This window comes from Hesperophylax consimilis, chromosome 10, assembly GCF_061612785.1.
Source record: "Hesperophylax consimilis isolate HC1 chromosome 10, BYU_Hcon_1.0, whole genome shotgun sequence".
NCBI classification, from domain to species: domain Eukaryota; kingdom Metazoa; phylum Arthropoda; class Insecta; order Trichoptera; family Limnephilidae; genus Hesperophylax; species Hesperophylax consimilis.
The window spans coordinates 3659337-3677162 of record NC_142845.1 but is presented as its reverse complement, the minus strand read 5'-3'; the positions used below and the strand labels follow the sequence as shown (position 1 = coordinate 3677162).

The window sequence follows — 17826 nt, the reverse complement described above, 5'->3', positions numbered from 1 at the left end:
AATATGTAATAATAACTAAGGAAAGGCGGAAGTGACAAACCCATCTATTAATATATTTATTATTATGCTAACATCTGTTACGCATGCTACAGGTTGCAACAAAACAGACAGTGCAGTTTTGAACGGCCAGTACGTCCCGTGTGATGAGGGTAGGAACCTTCGCCGGCCGCTCGCTTCTTGAAAATGGCCGTTCTTTCGTCGCCATCCAATGGGCCTTCCAGCTGAAATTTGCGACTTCTTCCTGTGGGGCTACGTGAAGGAAAATGTTTTTAAACATTGACCTCACACCTTGGAAGAACTCAAGGATCGAATCGAGATGTGCCAAAATGCAGCCGAAAACTTCAGAAATCGCCTTCATCAATGTATCGCTGCTTGGGGCCATCATCTTTCTGATGTCATCTTTAGGACTTGATGCATAAAACGGCGTGATGTACTGAATAAAATAAAATAAACCCCATTTCTGTTAGTTGCACCGTTTTTTTTTAATAGCCCTTCAAAACTGCACTGTCTGTTTTTGCACTGTCTGTTTTGCCGCACCCTGCATGAACAAACAAAAATCTAATAATTAAATTAAACTGTAGAAGTTTTAGTTGCAACTACAGATAATTTATTTATTTAATTAATAACGCCCTTTTTAGAGGCTTTTACATAGGTGTGGGAACTGGTTTTGCAAATTTCATTTTTGGCGTCTGGCAAGGGTTATCAGCTTGCCATCCTGAAGAGACACGTAGCCTCCATGAACTATTGCAGCGGACTTGGAAATCATTCCAACTCGAGCAGCCGTATGGAGCCATCATGTGTCCTACATAATTTCTTTGTGCATTCACCTTCTGGTAATGTTATGTCACATCTACGTCTTGTGTTTTTAAATAAAAATAATCTACTGAACGTTTGACCTTCTTCAATCATCTCTACAACCTGCGACCTTTTTAGCACTGCGTTAAAGTAAGGCGCAGTTGTCTACTGCTAAACAGGAATAGTAAAATGTATACAGTATATATTATACATAACGGAACTGCTCGGGTAACAATCTTTTATATTTATTTAGTGATGAATTGAAGATGTCCACTGACTCGGCAGTAAGGAACACATATTATAGTAGTTAGTCTCAGAATTTTTGTAGTGAAATAAATTCTGATTTAGTAGTGGAATCCGAAAGCATATCAGATCACTATGGTGAAAGAACACAATTTACAATCAAAATGACTTTAGCTGTGTTTAGTGAAAGATTACATATCTGAAGAGCCAGGTGCTTTCCAACCTTTCTCTTCCTCATCTCCTTTCCCTCCTCACTTCCTTAAGCCTCGCGAAATTGACAAAAATTTCAAATCATTTTTCAAATTAACAGGGTTCTAATGTACAAGCAATCCACTTAAACAACACTCGAAAATCACACATAGAACACTAAAATAAAACTTTACTAAACAGACAACAAACACTAAAGCATTACAAACCCAGTGTTAAAAGAAGGAATGTACGCACTTGTAAGTGATTTGTATGGTGTGGGTGGTGGCCGCCTGTCCTGGGAGAGCGTGGGGCTGGAGCCCCCAGCCCATGGTGCCCGGGGGCTGGTTACCCCGCATCTCCCCGTATACTTTGGAGCACACAGGGCACTGAATGTAGAGGGCGCCCTAAAACAACAAAATATATTAGAAAGATCCTAGGCCTGAGGACAAATAACTGCAGTAGGACAGTGGAGACACGAGGGCAACAAAGAAATACGCTTAGGCAAAAAACAATGAATTGTCAGAAGTGGGATAGTTTCATAAAGTTTTTTTTAACATTTTTTTATTTTTTTTTTATTTATTTAATATTTGTATGTTTTTTACAATAAATATACAATTTATACATATTATACAGTGTTATAAAGGTAAATAATAATAGCTTTTCCTCACCATAAAGAGACGAGGCTCTTGTGTTTGGTGAGTGAATCCTAGCTCAATTATATGGAATCATGTAAGTAAGTAAATAATATATTTGCAAAACCAAAGGGATAAGTAAGAAATAGGCAAGATTTATCAATAATACAGTTTCAAGATTTGAAGGAAATAATAATAAGAGTAAGATATGGACTTTTATAGTAGTTTTAGGTAATTTTTTAATTTTATTTTGTGTTCCTTATCGATGCCTGGAATCCGTTATGAGAGAGAGCTTGCTCTTTCGCCCTTTTCATTTGCGTTTCGCGCGTGTTTATTCCCTATATTTGCCCCTTTTCTCCACTTGCCACACTTTCTCTCCCTACTGGCAACACTGTAGTGACGCGCATTTCAGGTCACGTGATGTTTTTGTTCATATGACGCCGTTTTTTCGCGCCTTAAGTACGTTTCGTGTTTGTGCTGTGCTTAAAAACCAACTTTAAGTGCATAAATCATAGTTTATTCCCTAGCCTTTATAAATATACTGTTTACGAGAAATTAACTCATAGTTTTATCGTGTTTATCAGTGTTTTGTCGTCTTTTAATTGTGATTATTGCGCAAATGAGTGACATCGAAAATAATGACGCGGCGTCGGTCGGCAACAGCGACCAAACGCAAGATTCCCGCAAGCGCCGACGCGAGGATTCGGACTCCGATTCCTCGTCCAGTCAGAGGGGTTACAGACACCTGGACACGCGAGTTGAACAACTGACGCAACAGGTGTCCGCTCTGACGGACGCCCTAATGGGCAGTCGCGTAGAACTCGAGGAATATCCGGGAAGAGAAGACCCCGCTGAAGGTACACGGCGGGAAGGATCGGGGTTCATAGAACTACCCGCCAGCCTAGCCGCCCAGAAGAACATTCTGGAGTTCGGAAACCCGAGCACCGTGGTGAAAGAGGCACCGATCCGGAAAGCGGACGCGAGAAGAGTGGGAGTTATTTCGGCTCTTCAGCATTTTAACTCGGAGGAATGGTCGCGGGTTCGCTACGCCGAAACCCAAAAGGCTTACACCGCCACGCCTGCCTTCGTAGAGCTGGAGGTGAATGAAGAGCTGAAGAGGCTCGACAAGAACAGCTCTTTTGCACCAGCCCTGGATCGTTCCCTGGGAGCTCTCTCGAATGCCATCTTATCTCAAACGGAGGCAGTAAAAGGGAATATGCAGACGCTGGTAAACTGGGCAGCCGATCCCGGCACCTGCTTGACCCCTTCGACCCTGTTCGAGAAAATCCAGGAGATGTTCGCCAAGGAATCCCCATACAGTAGGATCACGGACGACGTCCTACAAATTGTATGTGGAAGGCGATCTGAGTGTCTCCAAAGTAGGCGAAAGGCCCTGTTGGAGGGAATAACAGACCCCTTTACCAGGGAAGGCCTCGCCAGGATCCCACCGAGCTCCAGTCACCTCTTTAATAAAGAGGAACTGGCGGCCTATATCTTGGCAAACGGGGGACGAGACAAGGTTGTCAGTGTCGCACCTTCGTCCTATACCCCCCGTCAACCACAACCCTCTACCTCACAAATGGCAAGGCCGGTGAGGGAAGCTCCACCCTCACTCCCTAGAAAGCCCTTTCGACCCGCTCCTAGGCCAGAGAAAGATAGGACACATCGCCAGCCCACCAAGAAGCAAGAGCCCTCTCGCAAGGCGACTAGCGATCGGGGTAGGAGGCGATGGAGGTGACTGGAGGCCAGAGCCCTTCTGGGGAGGACGCCTGAAGGCATATCGGGAGGTGTGGAGGGAGTTGGGGGCGTCACCACTAATCCTGAACATCCTGGAAGGAGCAAGGATTCGCTTTGTGTCCAAACCTCCTCTGGCTCTCCCGTCGGCCGAGCTCAGGCAGAATTTCAGGACAAAGTCGTCCTCAGACATGACCGCACACATCGAAATGATGAAAGCGTCAAAGATTCTGGAGGCAGCAGACGACTCTCCGAGCTTCCTGTCAGGTATGTTCCTTACCTCCAAATCAGACCACACCTTCAGACCCATCTTCAACTTGAAGGCCTTGAACGTCTTCATAGATTCAAAGCCCTTCAAACTTTTCAGCCATTTTCGGGTTCCGGAATTCCTCCAACCCGACGATTGGATGATAAAAGTAGACCTCTCCCAGGCTTATTTCCACGTGCCGATCGCAAGATCACACCGGAAATTCCTGCGCCTCGTCTACAATGGAGAACTCCTTCAGATGACGTGTCTGCCCTTCGGCCTGTCATCAGCGCCAAGGATCTTCTCGCTGCTCTCGAACTGGGTAGCGGAGCTGCTAAGAAGGAAGGGGCTGAGGACAGTAGTCTACCTAGACGACTTCTTAGTAGCAAACCAGTGCAGAGAACACCTGGCCCGCCAAGTCGTTACTATAGTGCACACACTTCAACAACTAGGTTGGTGCATAAACCTGGAGAAATGCATCCTGACGCCTACGCAAAAGTTGGAGTTCCTGGGCATAACATGGGGCACGAGAGCAGACCAAAAGTCTCTCTCCGACCGCAAGTGCTCTGGTCTACGCCAAGCCTTACAGGTTCCCTTGGAAGTCGGCAGTTGCTCTCCCAGGCAGGCTCTAGGTCTCCTGGGAAGACTCAACTTTGCAAATTTCGTGATCCCTCGTGGTCGCTTGCATTGCCGCAGACTGCAGAGGTTCAGCCGCCACATACAACATCTAAAACCGTCTCGGCCAGTTGCTCTGTCCACCGCAGCACTGCAGGACATACAGTGGTGGCTAGGGGCCATCGGAAGCACGAGCCCAATTCAACCCCTCGCATTCCATCACTTCCTGACGACAGATGCAGCGGACACAGGATGGGGAGGACAACTAGACGACACCACAGTTGCGGGTCATTGGACGGGGGAGCAGGCACTATGGCACTCAAACCGGAAGGAAGCATACGCCGTGTTAGCGGTCATCAAAGACCAAGCTCATCTCCTGGCAGGGACAAATGTCTTACTACAGACGGACAACAAGACAGTTGTGGCTTACGTCAACAAGGAAGGGGGCACAAAATCCTTTGCCCTTCTAGAAACAACGCGGGAGTTACTAGATTTTGTAGACCAGATGGAGATATCTCTGACAGCCCAATACATCCCAGGAAGATACAACGGAATTGCGGACCGTCTCTCTCGGGGCGCACAGCTCCCAGAGTGGCACCTACTAAGTCCTGTGACGGAAAAGATATTTGGAAAATGGGGTCGCCCGCAAATAGACTTGTTCGCTTCAGCCACGGCTCACGTGGTACCAACCTACGTATCCAGAGACTCAAGCGACTGCTCAGCTTGCTTTCCCAACGCGTTCAGTCGACCTTGGGACTACAATCTAGCATGGGTATTCCCTCCGCCAAATCTCGTTCCGAGAGTGCTAGCACACTTAAATCAGGCAAGGGGCATGTTTCTGCTAGTCGTCCCAAAATGGGAGAGGACCTTCTGGAGAAGCGACCTAAAACAGCGAACAGACGAACCCCCAATGCGCCTGCAAAGTCTAGAGGGAGTCCTAATAGACACGTCGACAGGACTGCCTCCTCCCAGGATCCAGGATCTGGAGCTAGAGGTGTGGAGAATTGCGGGTGGGATCAAGCCCTCACATCTTGGAGTCGGGAAGAACGCCAACTCCTCAACTCATCCTGGAGAGAGTCTACACTGAAGACTTACAAACCTGCATGGGATAGGTGGCGTAGATGGGGCACGCAGAACGGCGTGGATGTCAACAATCCCCCACCAACAATGGTCGCCAGGTATCTAGCCCACTTATTTGTTCGAGAAGGTCTAGCCCCTAAGACCATTCAGGTCCACAAATCAGCCATCGTCACATTTTGCGGCCCAGCTCAGAATGCGAGAAAAATCAGTTCTGATTTTCTGGTGAGACACGTTCTCAAGGCAATCTCAATGGCACGAGGAATCAAAGAGAAAGCCCCCATCTGGGACCCAAGACAGGTGGTAGACTGGTTGGTCAAGAATCCCCCCGCAGAAGACTCACTATTTGAAGCATCACGAAGGGCAGCAATACTTCTCGTCTTGGCGTCAGGCAGGAGAGTTCATGATTTAACTCTCCTAAGAGTTACCCCAGACCATTTTATCGACAAGAGGAGTACGATCACCTTGTGGCCAGTTTTCGGAGCAAAGACCGATTCAGCCAAGCACAAACAGTCAGGCTGGAAATTGACGGGTTCAGAAAAAGACAACATCAACCCACTTAAATGGTTGAGGAAAGTTGTTGCTCTCTCTAAAGCCAGAAGAGGCCCGCTACTAAAGCACCTGTTTGTGACCACATCAGGAGAGGCAAAACCTGCAACGCAGACAATAATAGGGGGGTGGATTAAATCAGTCCTCAGAGAAGCAGGAGTCCACGCAACCCCAGGAAGTGTACGCTCGGCTGTAGCCTCTCTAAACTGGTTGGAAGACTATCCTATAGAGGAGATACTCACAAGAGGGAATTGGAAATCTGAGCACACCTTCCGGAAATTCTACCGAAGGGAGGTCGCTCACTCGGGTAGCGAACACCTCCAGTGCTCAATGGCTCCATTCTTTACTCCAGTTTAAATAGCATCACATATAACGCAAGTTTCAGATCACCAGGTGAGAGCAGACACATCTCATAACGGATTCCAGGCATCGATAAGGAACACAAAATAAAATAATTTTACCTACCAATAAAATTTATATTTTGTTTCCATCGATGCCTGGAATCCAGGTAATCCCTACCTGGTGCATTACGAGTCATATGAACAAAAACATCACGTGACCTGAAATGCGCGTCACTACAGTGTTGCCAGTAGGGAGAGAAAGTGTGGCAAGTGGAGAAAAGGGGCAAATATAGGGAATAAACACGCGCGAAACGCAAATGAAAAGGGCGAAAGAGCAAGCTCTCTCTCATAACGGATTCCAGGCATCGATGGAAACAAAATATAAATTTTATTGGTAGGTAAAATTATTTTATTTTATATTCCAAAATATCTTCAATATTTTTTAGATATAATGGAAGGATGTTAAAATATGTTATACCTAGATAGAGATAGGTATTTTGTGTGTGCTTTGTATTTAGTTTTGGGATTTTGATAGTTTTTTGATATCTTGCTGATGAATTGAATTGTAAGTTATTTAACTGAATTTCTTTATAAATTTGTAGAATTGAATTTTTTTTATATATTGTCTATTGTGGGTACATTGAATATTGAATATAATACAATAATTCTACACGGGAGGCCCTGCGGAAAATAATTTCCCCTGGGGGTCTATATCATCTTTGAGGATGCTGTGTGAGAGGTCTTTTTAAGAACGGAGAGGAAGTTTTGGGAACGAAAATTTTTCGAAAAATCAGAGTTCGAATTAACGGGGTTCTACTGTAATTCGCTGATATTCATGTCAAATTTGGTAGTCCGCCACATTCCTAGACTCGAGTGCCAAGCTTTGTACACCGACAGCAACGGGATGGGTTATCTTACTCACACACAGTCAGTTACGATATCGTCGTTTAGCTCGCTCTCTCTGACCATTTTAACCAAGATTAATTAATGTTGACTTAGGACATTTTGGTTAGTCCTCTGTGTAACAACTGTCGCATGTGTTTCAGTTCGTCTCATTCTGTCACGATTTTGTTTGACTAAGTTTGCAAAATAGAATCTTCTCGCAAGCGTAAACATGACACCTTTAAACTTCAAACTGAAAAACGGAAATTTTTGCAAATACCTTTCCTAATTTTTAGCATATTTTGTATCCATGCACTATAATCCGCCGCTCTCAATAATTGGAAACTTGCCGGTTTTTGGGGAGGCGGATTAGAGAGAGAAGTCTGTACTTCCAAATGATTAGATGGATATTGACGACAAAGGCAACTTCAAATCAGGGAAGGCTGATCCCTGGGCTGTATGAGTCAAAGAAACAGTCGCAGTCGAAACAGGCACAAAACCGTCATCAGTATCCCCTCACCTTATTAGTTCTTTGCTGCCTTGTCAGCATCCTATTCAGGCAGGCCAGGTGCATCATGTGCGAGCAGAGCGACAGCGCCACCACGAGGCGGGGCTTGCCCTGGGGAACCTCGGGGGGCGGCGGGGGCCCCGGGGGTGCCAGCGGGGCCAGGCAAGGGGGACACACGGCACCCCACTGGACAGTCTCTACCACGCGGACGAAGCCTGAGATTACGCTGGACGCTGCGTCCACACCTGAAATAAATAATAATAGGTGAAATAAATAATATTTGTGTAGCGCCATTTTTGTGAATAAATATGAATTAATTTAGGATATGTTGAAGGAACGAAAGAAAGGCCCTTCTTCCAAAGGAATATACAAGTATCCGATACCGATGTTATGTATTCACGTCGCAAACAACTTGTCGAGTACTGTCCGTACACGCCACTACTGAAATCACGAGACCAGCGTCACCACCACCTCCCGAAACGTAAAACTAGGTTTCATAACCTCACTCACAACTGCTGCAGCTGTCATTTTTTGTTGACTTTTTTTCTTAGCATTGATCTAAAAGAAAAGCAAAAGAGTGAAGTCTCTTCACGCGAGTACATAGTTCTAACTTCTACCTCGTATATGGTAAATCTGCAGCAGTGGAGGCGTTCCTAGAGGCGGACGAACTCCACAAGGGTCGTAGTGCTGATGATGATGGAGAGATAATATATGCAGATTGTTTGTATTATTTCGAGATGAAAAATAAAGTTACTTACCGACTATACTGCCGTTGGAGGAGGGTGTCTTAGGCCGAGTCATCTGACCCGGCAAGGGATCACTGTCAAACACGTCATCACTGCCCATACTGCAGTCTAGGAGGTCATTGACAGACTGCTGGAAACAGGACAATTCAGGACCAATTAATATTATTATTATTATGTGATCAGGCAGCATTCTGCTGATGCATCTTATCTGATGTCACAATAAGATTAACATTATTAAGTAAATCTCTTCTTCTCTCCAAAAAAGAATCCAATCGAGCTATAAATTGGTTTACATTAGTAGAATCGATGACACGTTGTGGAAGTTTGTTCCATGCAACCACTACTTTATTTGTTTTAAGTGTTTCCTAGGATTGGATCACAGACAGCCTGATTGATAGACTTGCACTAACAAGAAATCCGGGAATCATTTTGACGAGCTGGAGGCAAAACATGTAACCATATTTCTGGCACTGGGAGGGTTCTAAATGAATAAACTATTGACCACTGAAGAGCTCAGACGATATACAGAAAAGTAAAGTTCACAAAAGTAAGGCAAAGATTTGTAGCAGTATCCATTGTGGGACTTTTCTGCACAGGATTTGAATGTTCGTTCTTAAACTAATCTCCCTGGCATAACGACACTAAAAATGAGTGAGGTGAGCAAATTATTACACATTTGTAAAAGTGTCTAACTAATTAGTGTAACAATATATTCTATTTTGGAAACAAACCCAAACTTTTGTTTACCCGATTTGGGATATGTAGTTTTTTTTTTTAATTGGCGCACCATTGTAAAAAGACTAGTAATTCGTAAGCAGATTTTATTTTAGAAGGAGTGGTGATATTACAATGCGAGTTGCCTGTATACTGTCAGATTCATTTATTGACAAGTCACCGAAAGTGGGATGATATATTAATTTGAACGTCTATGGATTGGATGCAAAAGGTGTTAAGTTTTTTTTTTTTTTGTATTTACGGAGATTTATATTTCTGTTGGTGTTATAATTGTCATAGAGTCTATAATGTCACAGATTTTATTGATCCAGATAAAATTACAAGAAACAAGAGAGTAAAGGTGAAGGGAAGAACTAACATGGGCGAAGCAGTGAGGTGGTCGTGAGCGGGTACATTTAAGTGATTTGTTAATTAATGTATCTGATATACTTTGACTGCAACTCGCATTGCAGTCAAAGTATATCTTCGATAATGTAATCTGTTTATGAACAACACATTCTTTTTTACAATGGTGCGTGAATTCCTCACCATCCCTAGTCGTAACTAAAAATCACAGAGTATTCCCTTTTGCCACTGTCGTATAATTTACTTACCGCCGTAAACTAGCATTTAGTTTTTTTTTTGCATATTCTTACGCTTCGATAGTATGAGTGCCACTCACTCACCGACTAAAAACTGTTCAATTTAAACTGAATAAGCTTAAAATTTATAAAAACAATGTTTATCTGTAGAATATACTGCGACATTATTGATTATCATCTTTACCATTCATAAATTTATTCAGTTTGAATGCACAGAAAACCATGGTTGCCAAGTTATTTCGCAAAATTTTCCAATGTTACGCAACCAGGAGTCAAAATACTAATGAAGACGTATTTTATTCAAAAATTGTGTAAACCCCGCTGGTGGCAAAATAGGTGAAGTGTCACGTAGTTGTCTCCAGTCGTCGAAATGGAATACAAATTTGGCATTAGGGCGTGTCTATTTATGTTATGTCAGTGAACATTACTCTATTAGAACTTTGGGATGCTCTTTAGTAAAATACACATAAAATGATTTACCTGATTGAGACTATCTTTGCTCTCGTGACTCAGGTAGGTAGATATAGTGTCCACGCTGGGCCTCCGTCCTGACCTCGTGCTGGAGGAGTCCGCGTCCAGGCTCCCACTCTCCGGGGGCGGCCTCTTGCTGTCTGGGAGCAGGCCCCCGTGACACCCACCGCCCATGGGGGCGCTGATAACAGGAGTTTTGTGGCCTGAGTGGAAACGAGGATTGGATGAAAATTTTGATTGCGTTTAATCTTAAATTACAAGGTGGGGTGATAGACTTTCAGTAATGTTAGCCATATTCTTAAAAACAAGAAGATATCTTAACAAATCAGTAATCGTGTTAACATTTTTCAAAAAAACAGGCATTATCTCCTCAGAAGCTGGGCGTACTGTACAGGGCCCGCAGATACTTTAATAGTACACAACTGCTGACCTTGTACAAATCGCAAGTGCGCCCTACTGTCGAATTTGGCAGCCATCTCTGGTCCGGAGCCCCTAAATACCTGAAAAAACCCTTGACTCTGTGCGGAAACGCCTGTGCTCTTTAGAGCACAGGCGTCAGGTAGGTATGCTGTCCTTGTTCTATCGGTATTACAATGGAAGATGCTCTGAGGAACTAGCGTCATTGATCCCTTCGGCACCAGTGCGTAGTCGGGATACACGCCAAACGCGCGCCCAACATTTGTACAGGGTTGACATTTGTCACATGAGAACGGGTCGCTTCTACGATTCGTTCTTAAGTTCAACAGCTCGGCTGTGGAACGAACTGTCGGCCTCTGTGTTTCCTCCCTCCTACAACATGGGACTCTTCAGGACCCATGTTCACTCCTTCCTCTCCACAAAAAGACCCTCCACACAGCATCCCCAAAGATGACATAGGCCCTGAGGGAAATTATTTTCTTCAGGGCCTCCTGTGTGGAGTTAATATTTTAAAAAAAATATATATATATATAGAAAGATTCATGGAAAGAGTTATCTCCTTGCGAGATGTGAGAAAGATTAATGAGTTGATTATGAGCGAGCATCACGCACAAACTCGACACTCAAATGGAAATGGGCCAGCATGTGGCAAGAATACCAGTTAACCGTGTGAATTCCAATATCAGACGGCGTCTTTGGATGGGAAAGAGAAATAATGATCGCTCGGAGATAAAATAGCTGATGACCTAAAGAGAGCAGCCGGCTTAGGAAGGGTAAGAGATGACAAGAATCGGAAACCAGAGACTTTGGATGAGGTATTTGTCCAAAGCAGAATTCCAGAAAACTTATCTATTTATACATAAAACATAATTTTTCGTTATTCGTCCCATAAGCATTCCTATACCATTCATCCAATTTTGCTGAAAATTTCAAGGTTTGTTCTTATTAGTGTCAGGAGTGTTTAGAGAGTGCTTTGAATGGTAAAAGTCGGGGACGCTTGAGAAATATTTAACGCAATATCTCCGCATTAGCACCGGAATGAGTTACGGAGTCGAATTAAATTCGATGTAATGTAGTTTTTTAACAGTAACATTGTGGTATGCAGTAGTGAATGTTGGAAGAAGTCGAAGATGCCTGAGAAAGACATTAGCAATAGCGAAGCATTGCGGGGTCTACCGGTAAAGTCACAAAAGTGATGAAAAACCACAATAAGCCAAAACTTAACCTAACCAAGTTTTTCTTTTTTCATCACTTTTCATATTAATGTTTTGATTTTTCACTGTTTTGATTATTTGTCCGGTTACCATTTATTTGTATATACAGCATGTTGTAGAATCTGACAATGTAGTATAATTATGTTCAAGTGCTCACCGAAAATATTCAAATTATGAAGAATCTGTCTAGCCAGGTTGGGCTTGCTCTTGTCCCTCTGAACGTGCGGTGGAGGGGGACCCCTTGGCTCGGGGGCTCGGGGCTCCCTCTCCCGCGGCGGGGGCTTGGCGGGGGCCCGGCCCCTGACTGTTTCGGGGCCCGGGCCTTGGCTATGGGAGGACTGCTGGCTGTGTGGCTGGAGAAATTATTTATTTATAAAATAAATCATGTTTTTTCTCATAAAAATCGACCTCACTAGGACTAAGTTTGTATTGAGGTTAACTAAATGTAATTTGGCCTTAAATGATACAATATTTATATTGCTGCTTATTTTCGTCCGGCAATCGAGTGTGCTGAGGATTTTCTGTTTTGGTTCACCATGGATTAACAGTCACTGATCACATCTAAGTGTTGTTTTCATTGTAAACTTCATGTGATCATATATAGAAACAATATTTGAGCACAAAAATATAAGCTAGCGAATTAATTCTAAAAACAAACATTTATTATGTATAATTCTTCATGCTTCACTCAAATGTAAATGGGTCAATCCGCACCAAATCATCCAGAAAATTTTGGATTTGTCACCCACCATCTCAGATTTTGATGAAACTTTAAATTTTTAATCCTTCCATATAGATAAGAAAATATACCAAATTTTACCTTCCTACCTCAACTCGTTTTTTTTTTATGGGCAGTTGAAGTTTGGGCAAAATAAGCGTTTTTACATATTCCGAGCACTCCAGAAGAGCTTGTACCTTCAATGAAAAAAAATTGTATCTTTGTCATTTATAGTGCAAATGCAATGAAAATTTTCAATATTATCAAGAAAACTATGCTGATTGCAGAAAAAAATAAATAAACCCTTTACATTTATCTACTTGACTTTAAAAAATTACCAAAAGTAATTTTTTAAGTAATTTTTGGGACGGAAAAGGTACTTTACAAAAAAGCAATATCTCGGGAAGGTACAGTGTTAATGAAGTAATTTTTTATTTTATTCATATCTACAAATAGCATAGAATCACATACAAAAATAAAATTCATGGCATTTTACTTGCTTCAATAAATAAAATCCATTTTAAACTTTTTTCAAACTTTTTGTAATTTTTTTTTTATTCTTATCTACAATAAACATAGTACAACCTAAAAAAATAAAACTCCTGGTATTTTGTGTGCTTCACAGTGTAGAAACGTTTTTAAAATGAGAAATCTTAATCATACAGAATTGTTCCAAGTTTTTTAAAATCTAGATACTGTATTTGCAAATAAAAAAAGTCAAACTTATTCGGTCCTTTACAACATGCTGGTAAGCTTGCAATGTAAGCTTAAGGCACCAACAAAATAATGTACCTTGTTCCTTACCCTGAATGCATACACCATAGCAATATTTTATAACAAGATCAACTTTTTAACTCTTTTCAATACAAAGTTAACTCTTTAAAAAACAAATACAATAAAAATAAAACAGGCAATGTAGGATTAGGTTAAATGAAAGTACATCACAATAATATTGTTTACAAATAAATGTTCAGATGGTTGAACTTTTGATCAGCATGATGAATGTCTTTTTCAAGAAAGTAGTAAGCTCTTCCTGAACCTTTTGTTGTGGGAGGGTCAACGATATTAAAAATATTTTGTAGTGGAACAAAACAAATATCTTCTTTTTGATGTGGCCAGTAAAAGGATGGAGCTGGGCCAAAAGGATGCATAAACTTGATTGATACATCACACTCGTCTTCATCTTTGGAAACCACAAGTCCAAAAAACCAATGGTTGTCATATACGCAAGCTACATAAGAGTTTGTACAAATTTGTACCATACTTAGTTGCTCAGAGCGATTTCGTTCCCCACTGAAGTTAAAAATCAAAGCATAATCTGAATCTGAACTTATCCTTTTTGTGCCAACTTCATTTTCAGACAGAGGAACAAAGCAGTGGAAACCTCGAGTGCCTGGTATTGTTTTAGCTCGTGCTTTACGAACTGAGTATTCACCAACACTGAATTCTTCAGCAACCTTTTTTCTACTCCACGAAGTTGGAGCGAGAGTTAGAAGCTGAATTCTCTCACGGCGTGTAACTTGTGTTTCCAATTTTTTTTTAACCAACTCAACAAGCCTGTCCATGTCATTAGCTTTTTCTTGAATACATCTTGGTATTTTTGCATCACATTTTACTGGGGAAAATTCTTTTTCTAAAACTTTACTTACTTTTTTCTTTAAGGTTGAACAAGCAGAATCTAACTTCCGTTTAGCGTAACTAGACTTACTGTGGGATGGTATTGCATGTAGTTTAGATGGAGATTCTCCAATGTCAGTTAAAGAAGTGTTGATTTCTTGTAAAAAAATTTCTTTGTTTAAAACATTTTCAACTTCACTTATGTCTTCTTGAAAAGTGTTAAGCTCTTCAATTTCATTGTTAAGGTTTTGGCTCTTACTAATTTTTGCTCTGCATGCATTACAAATTTTTTGTCCAGGGATTGCTTTATTAGTTACTTTTAGAATGGTATTAATGTTCTCTGAAAATTCCAAGGATACTGTTCTTAAAGTTTTTGTAATTTTCCTTTTGTGGCTTTGGAACGGGTCAAAACAAGCTTTTTGAAATGTTTCATATTTATTTAAGTTAAATATTCTGTGGTGCTCACAAATGTTGAAAACCAAGTCTGTAGATACAAAACTTCTTTGTTGAATAAGCTTTTTTTCAAATTCACTTAACAAATCCACACTCGTTAATTTCTCTGACTTAGTATAACTTTTTTTGTGACATTCAGTACCATTATGTTGTCCCACACTACATTTAACTAAACTTGTTTCGATTAGAGACATTTTAACAACGTACACCATAACATGAAACAACTACTGTATTTATATAGATGATCACTGCTTTGAAGCTGACTCAGAACTAAGCATGTCAGAGGAAACAAAGCATGTAGTATCCTGCAAACTTAGTGATGAGGCAGATAGTAATTTTCATGTTCTGTCTTGTTCTTGTTGCAGATTAGAGGTGGGTGAGTTCTGCATTTTTCCGGAGGCATCCGAGGACTGCTTCCTTTTAAAAGAACTCGAGTTCTTGGAGTGGGTCCCGGGTCCGAGTTCTTGGGTGCGGACTGGGTACTGGGCGACTACCGGGACGCACGGGTCCGGCCAAGGACTCGGCACTCGGACTCGGATAGAACCCGCGAAAGAACTCGGACCCGTAGCAGGACAAGGACCCGCACAAGAACTCGGACCCACACGAGAACACGGAGTCAATCCCGTCACCCATCGCACCCGAGTCGCGAGTTGTGCAGTTTACATTTTGGCGAAGTTCAACGAAATCCATTCGTGTCTTGTCGTGTTCCAGCTGATTGGGCTACGGCTAATGCGAGGCCGTAACGGATGTAGTATTAGGTTCCAAGTTCCAGATGATAATTTTAGCACACGCGTAAGCAGTAATAAATCAAATGTAGTAACATAAATTTCGGTTGTCGTTGAGAATTTGTCGTTTTCATAATCTCTGTCCATCGATATAGATAAAGGTACTTGGTCGAAGCCTCTATCAAATGAAACTCAGTAAAGGCGAGATGTTTTAAAAACAAAGTCAGGAAGTAGTTAGGTACAGCATTGAACTATTAAAATTTTAACAATTAACAACATGTTTTAATATCTATTTATTCCAGTCCATCGATTCATCGATTTTAATATCTATTTATTCCGAAATTATCACGTGAAACACACGAGAAAACGCATGCTAAAAACCGGCACACAGCAAAACACACGAGACAAACGCGTGCACAGCAGACCTCCCACCGCGCCGTGGAGCACGTGTAGTCGATATGATTTTGTGACAAAATGAATATTATATTCCTCTCAGCGTTTCCCAAACTTGTTTCCGCAGTCCTTTTGGTTTTATTTTTTTCACAGATCCACAAAATTTTATTTCACTCAATATTGACGTATTGTTTAAATAAAATCTAATTCAGTACCTACACATTTTAGAACCTACCTATTTACATTAAAAAAAACTAACCTTAATTAATATTTTTTAAAGGAATGTAAGACAGTATAAATATGGAGAAAAAGTGCACGGCGTAATGCACAAGATTAAGAAGTTACCGCTTCATCGATATAATAAGTATAGATTAGCCCTCCCATACCTAATTTCAATCCAAAAGTAATACCACCTAACGCGTCATTTCATAATACTACTAGGTACCTACCTACCGATCGAGTTCCGTCGCATCTGTTGCGTAACGTGTTTTTTTTTCTTAGGAAGAATTTAAACATTTTGATCTTTTGTTACTTTTCTTTGTACGCTGCCTCGGATCTATCTGTTAGGTACATCTATTTTTGAAGTATTCATATAACTGATCAATTTGTTAATAATAAAGTTTGCGATAGCCCGTACCTAAAATACTACGGACTGCCTCATGTTTGTGTTTGAAAAAAAAAGATTTTCACAAAACTAGCGATTCTGTTGCCGCGAACTTACTGGAGGACAAATTTGCTCCACACAGACCAATAAAAGGTAAAAAACCAATGCTTATTGTGATCTTTGGACTGCGAGAAAATGCACTTTGTTTTTGATAAATGTTTACGTAAACCAATGTTTTTGGTTCGGGTGGCATTTTTAAGATCACAGGGCTTGTCTAGAGATACTTGGTCGAAGGACCGCTTAGATAGTTTGGACATGAAGAGCGGAGAAAGGTGTTTCAGGAGATTATTAGATTAGTGTGTGTGTAATATGGAAGATTGATTTGCGGTATAAGTCAGGGAAGACAGAGGCCATTTCACAACCACCTGAATCAAATTCCTAAGATTATCTTTATTTATTCATTTAGTACAGGATGCACATAATGTTGGATATTTGTTGGAAAAAATCACCTTATGGGCGCTGTAATATGTCATAGGTATCACAAAATGAGATTCGTAATTCATAACAGAAGACAATAATATTTTGTTATGAGATGAAGTTAAATGTAAAATAATAAATTAATTAGAGTTTTTATTTTATCCAGACTCCAGACCCACCATTTGGGAAACGCTGTAACAAACAATCGGCTTGGCTGCAACTCCCGAATTATCTGATTTAGCCAACAATTTTTTTAAAAATATGTAAAAAGGGACGAACAATGGGCTTGATTTAAGGTAATAACTAATAACTTTCGGATGGCTGAGCCTTCCAAGGTTGTTCCTTCAAAATCCAATGAACTTGTTTTATCTGTTTTCTGTAGTCGTTGTAGTTATTAACAGTGACAACAAAAAATACAATATTTACAATGAAGTGTTATGGATATTATAAATAATAGGCAAGATGCTTTTTAGTGGCTTGTGTTTTTTAGAAGATAAATAAAAACATCCACTGGAGCGCTTTTCGTCAAATTTTTGCAAGTATTGCAATATCTTAGTAGCACCTCTAGGTACATCCTAGAGTACTTAGTGAGTCTAAAAATATTGGAAAAATGGTAAAATCTAGGTGAATTCATTGGCTATAAGCCGCAATAATCATTTCTTATTGTTTCAATACTAATATTTTGAGGAATGCTGTTAATTGTATCGAATGGCAGAATTGATTGCTGAAACAGAATTGATTGATAAAACTATCGACAATACTAGGGTAAGAATCAATTTTTTTTAAAGTGAAAACCCCAGTCACAGCCTAATTTTTATACACCTAATTAAATTAAATATTACTTAACTTATTTTTTTTTACAT

General features: G+C 41.0%; 1 protein-coding gene across 1 annotated transcript in view; it reads right to left on the bottom strand.

Moving 5' to 3' along the window:
• The window catches only part of dx (deltex E3 ubiquitin ligase), a 29738-nt gene that overhangs the window by 4376 nt on the left and 7536 nt on the right, over positions 1–17826 (bottom strand). Inside the window, exons 5-9 of the mRNA XM_089636456.1 lie at positions 12134–12329; positions 10355–10548; positions 8571–8688; positions 7825–8057; positions 1483–1631 (exon numbers count right to left, since the gene is read on the bottom strand). Of these exons, the coding sequence (XP_089492582.1) occupies positions 1483–1631; positions 7825–8057; positions 8571–8688; positions 10355–10548; positions 12134–12329 (890 nt within the window). The remainder of the gene's footprint in view (positions 1–1482; positions 1632–7824; positions 8058–8570; positions 8689–10354; positions 10549–12133; positions 12330–17826) is intronic.